This window comes from Hyposmocoma kahamanoa, unplaced genomic scaffold (genome assembly GCF_003589595.1).
Source record: "Hyposmocoma kahamanoa isolate Upper Pololo Valley unplaced genomic scaffold, ASM358959v1 232, whole genome shotgun sequence".
Classification (NCBI taxonomy): domain Eukaryota; kingdom Metazoa; phylum Arthropoda; class Insecta; order Lepidoptera; family Cosmopterigidae; genus Hyposmocoma; species Hyposmocoma kahamanoa.
In genome coordinates this window covers 4,370,729-4,379,080 of record NW_020653750.1, presented here as the reverse complement: position 1 = coordinate 4,379,080, position 8,352 = coordinate 4,370,729, and the positions used below count along the sequence as shown (strand labels likewise).

Sequence of the window (8,352 nt, the reverse complement as noted above, 5' to 3'; positions counted from 1 at the left end):
CGCACGTTCAACAGCCAACAAAGAATTGGGCAGGTTCATTTAACAGGCCATAATGCCAAACCCTACCAGCAGCTTGATTTTGATTGCCTCTCCCGATCGGAAACTACGTCTTTTCCGAGTCGAGGCGTACAACATACGTACACTCTCCAGTAGATCGACCATTGCGAAACCCAAATAGTATGCAATCTTGTGGCTCTACTAACAAAAAAGAACGTCTGTGTCGCTATTTCTCCTGGCATTGATAGTGAATTGCCACATCTTTCCACAGGAAAGTATTTGTACAGTTTTACGTTTCTGCTCCAGTTACTTTAGAATACCTACAGAAATGTAAAAAATACGATATTATACGTATTTATTACTCATAAATTTCTGATAGAGTTATTGATAATGAGTCCTTCTGACTGTGAACGGTTTCATTAAATTGTGTACACATCGCACCCCTCATGGAAGAATGGCATAAATGGAGTTACGTCAAATGTTTATTGCTCCATTAGATACTGAAAAATATAACCCACATCCTCTCTAATTCTTTTAACTCTATCTACAATATTAGTCGATAGAATTACAATAATTGGAGAGGACGTGGGTTATATTTTTCTGTATATAATGGAGCAGTAAACGTTTTTCACGTAACTCCACTTATGCCATTCTTCCATGTGGGGTGCGACATGAGCATATGCACTGCCTGTCCACCAACAATACTAATAAGGTACCTAATACGTAAATTATTTTGAATAAGTTATGTGTAATAATGACTGATTAAAAATAAAGATGGCATTTTGAAAAATTACTTTTATTATTTTAATAAACTTATAATCCAGTTAGTTTACTATCAAACATGATTGACTTCATGGTGAAGTAGTTACAAGATAAAACATTTGAGCAAACGATTTTAGCTGTATTCGTCACGATCTAATAGACCCGTTTTAACACCTCATCGCAACAATGGATGTGAACCAATAAATTGTTGACCTCATTGGGTACTATGTTCAACAATTTATAGGTTCATACGAGATTATTACGAGAAATTAATTCAAAATTTTATGAGTGATCCTTTTTTTATTTTGGTTTAAGTTCTAGATAGAACAGTTAATTTATATTTAAATATTAAAACATTAACAAAATATTACATATTGAAATCAGTGAAAAAATTTGTATGTGTAAATTTTTCCTGGTACTGAGCACTTATTTTTTGATTTAACATAATTATAAATAAGTTATTTAGTATTATTACGTGGTATCAAAGTGAGTCTACGAGGTTCGGTAATCAATGGCTTACCAACACATTCTCAACAAAATTGAAGATGTAAATGTATTTGAGACATATTGTAATCATTCAAAATTGCATTTTATTTGCGCATTCACGCGAAACCAATTCTTGAAATGTGTTATATGTGTATAGCGGCAATAAAATTGTCTTTTAGACCGCGATGAGTTATTATTTCCTTATCCCGTCAGTTTCGATGCGTTACTAATTATTTATTTCCTGTTTCGTTGATTTCGTTCAGTTAGATTCTATTAGGTGTCTAAACGGCAATGTTGGGCAAAATTTAATTGTTCTGGCAATTAAAGATTGACAATTAATTAATTGTCAATTGCGAAACAGCAATTAACGATTGATCAATTGTTAGTTGCGAGAACCGCAATTAACAATTGATTAATTGTTAATTGCGGTAATCGCAAATATCTACAATTAACAATTAATCAATTTTCAATCTTTTCAATGTTTTTGATTAACAATTAACAATTAAAACTGACAATTATGATAAATTTATAGGGCATATTGGGGTGAGTTGGGGCGTTGGTTATGGGGTCGATTGGGGGCCCGTTTGGGGGGGCCCCGGTTAGGGGCGTTAAGGGGCCTGTTGGTTAATTGCAATTAAAATCAATTCAATTGAAATCATTTGCAATTAAAATTGAATCAATTGCAATTAATTTCAATTGAATTGATTTTTTAATCTGATTGAATTATTGATCGAAATTTAATTGATTAACGCCCAACACTTCTAAACGGGCGTATTCGATTGTGAGAATATAGCTCTGACAATCGAAAAGCCCAGGCATATCCATTACAATTTAGAAATGAAACAGAATATATATGTATTTTAAACTTGTATTTCAAGAAAACAGTAAAGTTGCAAAGTAAATCTTTCCACTCTTGTCATTAAGGCACTTCCATCTTTTACTCAAGTTTCCTTTTCTTATTTAGCCATTCACAATTTCCAGAGTTTACTACTTATACTATAGACTTTAGTCTAGTACTAATAAGTAGATAAACACTTTCAAATCTGTTTATTACATATTGCCTACCTTATTCAACTCAAAAAATATATAAATATTCTAAATAATAGGTAACTATACTCTAACAAAATTGCCACAGTCACATCTTTTTGAGTCAAAGCACCAAAATGAATAAGCTAATTGTTAACATTATTATTATTATTACAGAATTAATGATCATGCCGAAGACGATAACATACAACATATCACGACACATAGACAAACATTATACATTGTCATCACTAGAAGACTAACTGCAAGTGTACACACACCTAATGTATTCCCAAGTTTAATATAATATAAACATCCACTATAAACTAGCTAGCTCTCAGTACCCTAATGTATCCTAGGATTACACACGTAAAAACCTCATCTGTAAGAATTTTTAAATGCTAGAGCAGTATTATTTTAAATGCTAGAGTGTAGATACATAAAGCTTACAATAGCACGAGATGAACACTCCAGGTCAATGACAATTTATGTAATTACATAAATAACATAACATTTAGAAATACATACATGACACTATAATGATTTCTTTGTGACTTTAATGACTAGACAATAGACTAGCAGTCCGAATATTCTAAGCCTCGTACAGCAAGCTCGGAATTTTTAATTTGGCAAGTTGAAAAACTGGTAGATTGATTAGATTTTGAGTTTTTAAGTTTACATGTTCATGTATCAGAAACAAATAGCTTTGGTAGTTCTGTTTCCAAGCGAATGACGCGAACCACAGAAGTCAGTCGCCAAATATCATAGGGATTAGTATTTTTAGGAGAATATGACTCTGGTGCTACAAAAGTGCTGTAATAGGAGATTAATTCATGAGACTGATCCCCATCTAAGTCCGCTATCATTAAGGATTTTTCCTGGTACTCCAAATCAGGCTGGCAAATTGGTAGTGGGATTTGTGTGTCAATAGGCTCCCTTGCACATATCTGCACAATATCAGTCTGGCTTATGTTGACATTATGGGTCTGAAATTTGTCAAATGATACTAACACAATCCTCTCTGAAATATCATGAGCTGTGAAATTTGTGTATCGTATATATGATGATACTGAAGCAACATTTATTGTGGGTCTATAGTAGAATACATCAAATGTATTTTTTGGACTCTGATTCTGCACATTGTACCTTACTTCATCAATTTTCAATGCACCCTTTGCCAGGTGTGCACTGTTCCACTGTCATAACTTTAACACAAAACCTCTTATAGAATTGGCAAATGCAAAGGAACTTGGCCTCATTGCATAGACATGGTTTGCAGAGTATTCCCAACTAGTATTAGCAGTGCCATTTCTTTCCAACACCAGTTTTAAACTGACTCTACATGAGTTTGGACATTCTCCAGAGTTCTCAACTATGAGTTTTCCTGGACCATTAGTAAATACTTCTCTTGTGTTACCAATGCTCTTTTTCAAACTGAGATTAACTTTTTTCACAGCAGAACCTGATGGAATTCTGTTTGCAGATTGATCAAATTTTGGATTTTTCCTACTGAGAAGATCATAAGAAATCAAACGAACTGCCTCTGTAGTACCATTTTTACAGATATATGTGATTGTATCAGACTCTGTAAGCAATTTTACTGACAAACAGTCGTCAATGGTGATTGGATCTCGAATAATATTGCCAGAAGATCCAGAAATTATCAACAAGGAGTTGTGATTGGTGTTTGGGAAGACAGTGGCCACAGTTAACAAGTCACTCACTTTATCTTGATCCATATCCTTTATTACAATGGGGAAGTCTATAGCTGCAAGGTTACTGAACACTTTTCCATGTTTATGAATATACCAGTAGTATGTTCCTGACAGTGGATTCAGGGCTGCCAATAACCCTTCTGAACCAGACACAATACAGTCCTTTTGCTTGTCCCTGTTCACATCAATAAGGTGACAATTTATCTCTGTAGGTATTCTGTCTTCTCTAGTATACCAGCCCACTTTGCCGGAGTTTCCAACAATGAGCAATACACCATTGACATTGTTATTAATGTGTTTATCAGGTTGTCGCATGAGGTTACCACGATAAATGAATATCAAATTTTTTGTGTTAGGTATTGCCGCTTCCACAACTTGTACAGCCCCAGACAGCTCTATCTCGTCATAAGGAAGCTCCCAACTAGTTGTCTTATCTTGAAACTCACTATTAACACAGGTACCTACTTCCGAGCAAGGTATGCCCCATAGGAACATCACTACAGTGAAGATGCACATAAAAATAGAGGCAATAAACGCACAGCGGCGCGAGAACGACATTTTGTTCGAGACATCCGACTGTAAGAAACTTACGTTATCCATAGTGCTTTCCACTGTATTGACGTTTGTATTAAACTCGTCTATGTCGCTCAAGCTGTGGTTTTTTGAAGAGTGTAGCCCACTGTTGAAATCCACATTATTGCAGCCCTCAGTGCCCATAACTCGGCCTTCATTATCGAACTTGTGATCATCTTCAGAATCCGAATCTGAAAATATCTGCTTCAGAGGCGCGTAGATACCTCCGTTACCATTAGTGGTCATGGCTTATCGCGCATAGAATTGATAACTCTTCTTCACATTGCTTTAAATTTAAATAAGCCGTTCACAACAATAAATCAATAATATCTTGCCGCTGGCTTAGCACTTGTTTTTTTTTTTCTTCTTTCCATAAAGGAAAAGGCAAAGGTTTTACACCATACAGCCAAGTCTTGGTACATTGTTAAGTCTTTTGAGCCATGTCTTCGTTTAATTATGTTTCTATAAATATGGCCGCCACAAAGGGGATAGGCAATTTGAGGTGGCGTGCTTGGATTGGCTCGGGATTCCTTAGAACGGGGAAATACGGGTATTTTAGTTCGAAATTCGTATAATTTCGCGTTTTAATCTTCGATTAAGGCACAATAGCACTATTCTATTCCACTTTAAACTAGATTTCACAAAATAATTGAAAGTCAAAATAAAAACGACACTTTTCCCTCCAAAAGGCCCAGAGCAACTCGCTTATCACTTGACCAGGCTTGACTTTTCTATAAAAAAAAACTCAAACTTTAGACTAGGAGTGCTCGATATATATCGATATTCAAAAAATATCGATATAATGTCCTTAATACAACGAATCACTCCGATATTATCATATCATTCTGTATTTATTATATGTACTATCGATATATTTTATCCGATACAAGAAAAATCGTGCATAGCTGAATTGAAATTACACACTTCAATAATTGTACTTGCAGAAATGAAACGAACTTCGAACGCTGATTCGCTGGTCATCCGTCAGTGTAACGTAGTGGTTATACTCTCATTCACTAGCCGCACACACACAACAATATTACTAGTGCGCGGACCATATTCTTGTGTTAGAATTCAGTAATTAACGAAATACATTTGATTATTGTGTCAAAACTGGTGGTTTTACTATTTACTCTTAATAAAATTTCGTTCCTTTTATCTTTTAGAATTATTTACGATATATCGAAAATATCGATGTTTTGTACAGGGTCAAGAGCATGTCAAGCGTGACGTTCCGGTTTGAACGGTAAAAGTACGTACAAAGTGTCAAGCTTGACGTGCTTTTGACTGTACCGATATATCGCAAAATATCGATACACCATTTCAATATTTCATCGGAGAAAATATCGAAATTTTTTTACATGAAGCCACTACATCCTCAAGGTAACTACAAAATGTTGCCACCTTAAAATTGGCTAACTCGTAGTAATTTATAGAGAATTATTTCCCTTTCGCATCAATTTATTTTCCACCAAAGATTTTTATAAAGAAAAAATAATAATTTTGGACATCTATTTTAGACTCTCGCCTCTTCCACGGCCTAAAAGATTGTTATTAATAATAATCATGAATTATTATTTTGCATACAAATTTATTATTCATTGATAAACAACGTTTTGTGCGGACAACGGCACATCAGACTACACATTTTTGTTCGAAAATGAAGGCTTCCATTGCAACGGAACAAGATACGTCAATGTGTAGCTTGATGTGCTGGCGTGTGTACATACACTTCATGTAGTCTAATTCCTTTAACACTTATTTATTACTTATTCACTTTCGCAACGCAGATTCTCGAAGATGGGTTTTTTATTGAAATAAAGCTAAAATATCTATGGTTGCTTGATAATAATAATTTGTGATCAAAATTCATTTTTCTTTATTTTTCAATATGGCTGTCATACAATCGTTTTTTTCACAATAGACAAAAATCTGCTCTAGACAGAATGAAAATCGGTATCTAAGTTTCTCTACGGGACTATGGATGTTTCATCATATTTAAATGTAGTAGGAATTATTATGTTTATAATATAGCAAGCGAGCTCCAAATCTGTCAGTGGCAACGGTCAGTGACAGTCAGTGTGCGCGCGCCAAAATCTAAATGAGAGAGAGGTCGTGTGCCACTTCGACTATGGCAGCTTCATTCTAGAACCCTGTAGCAAATTGGCCCTAACTAAACTCACCCTCATTCAATCTAAATGTTTAAGAATCATCTCTGGAGCCATGAAATCATCTCCTATAAACGCCCTCCAAGTCGAGTGCCTCGATCCTCCATTACACCTCAGGCGTCAGTTCATGAGCGACAGATATTTATTTAACATCGCCCAATATTCGAATCATCCCCTATTAGAAAAACTTCAAAACCTGTCTGATAGTGTCGCTTCATCACCCTATTGGGCCCATAGGGAAGCCCCCCCATTAATTAAAAGCTTAAATTTCTTGAAAAACCTCCCTTCCCCTATTGTGAAAATCCCCAAAAACCCCCTATTTCAGATCCCTTTTGAAGCGCTAACCTTCCAGCCACGTGTAATCCTCAACTTTGGTGTTTGTAAAGACTCTGTCAATGCTAACTACGAATTTTCAAAGATCTTAAACAATAACTGGCACGACTGGCTCACCATCTTTACAGACGCCTCAAAATTGCAGGACGATGGCAATGTCGGCGCAGCGGTCTGGATCCCAAAGTACAGTGTTCTATTAAGCTTTAAATGCTCTCCTATCTCAACTGTGTACACTGGTGAATCTATCGCCATTCTGGAAGCCATCTTGTACGTGAAGTCACACCGACTAAATAAGACGATAATTTTCTCAGACTGCCGTAGCTCCCTGCAAGATATTATCAAGTTACCATTCCACTCAAGAAATAACTTCCATATCACCCTTCAAATTAAAGAACTATTATTTGACTGTCACTCATCTAATATCGACGTAGCCTTAGCCTGGATCCCTGGACACAAAGGGATAGGCGGCAATGAAACTGCTGATAGGTTTGCAAAGGATGCTATCTCATCTGGCTTGCCGGACCACTCAGGCTGCTTCTCCCGAGATCTACGTTGTTCGGCCAAACCAAAATTGTTCAGGAGCTGGGACGAAACTTTCCAAAAATCGCTCCTACTAAAAGGTAAACACTTTGGCTATCTCCAACCAAATATTCCACGCAAACCTTGGTTCTTCCGCTTCAAACACATACCTAAACCCTATTCATCAATGATTATTCGGCTGAGACTGGGTCACGTTTGCTCCCCGGTTTTCCTAGCCAAAATAAAAGTACGTGATCACTCCCTCTGCGAATGTGGACTAGAGGAAGGCACTCTAGAACACTTATTTTTTAACTGCCCCCTAATAAGCTTCCCACTTTACGATTTGCTTCCCGAAAATATTCCTCGCCCAATAAATATCAACTATTTCCTAGCCAACGCACACTCTCCAGTAGTATTCACTTTATACAAATTTCTAAAACTTAATAACATAAATCTGTAACCAGCCCCGAATAGCCTCTGCTCGACCACATTCATTTAATAATTTTCTGCCCCAACAATGTGAGTCGGAGAAAAATTCTCATTTCTGATCAGTCTTAATTTTTAAGAAAAATGAATATTCTTTATTCGTCCCGTATTCTCCCATTTTCTTTCGTATAATTTTATTTCTTTCTCCATCCTCCATGATAATTTTCCACGCTGACACCGGTCAAAAGTTTGTTATTGAACAAAAACGACGCCTAACTTTGTTTTACTAAACGATTTTATTTTTTATTTCCCGCTAAATAAAACTTCCTACAACGTTTCTAAAAGAA

At 35.9% G+C, this 8,352-nt stretch overlaps 1 protein-coding gene across 1 annotated transcript; it reads right to left on the bottom strand.

Annotated features, from left to right (window-relative positions):
• Positions 1 to 3,325: 3,325 nt before the first annotated feature.
• Positions 3,326 to 4,897, bottom strand: LOC113228495. Its single transcript, XM_026461825.1, has one exon. It carries the CDS (start codon positions 4,803 to 4,805, stop codon positions 3,471 to 3,473), a length of 1,335 nt encoding a protein of 444 aa, XP_026317610.1. The 5' UTR covers positions 4,806 to 4,897; the 3' UTR covers positions 3,326 to 3,470.
• Between the last annotated feature and the right edge of the window lie 3,455 nt (positions 4,898 to 8,352).

Excerpts from the sequence above, each read along its gene's own strand:
- LOC113228495 (XM_026461825.1), bottom strand. The coding sequence starts at position 4,805 with ATGACCACTAATGGTAACGGAGGTATCTACGCGCCTCTGAAGCAGATA.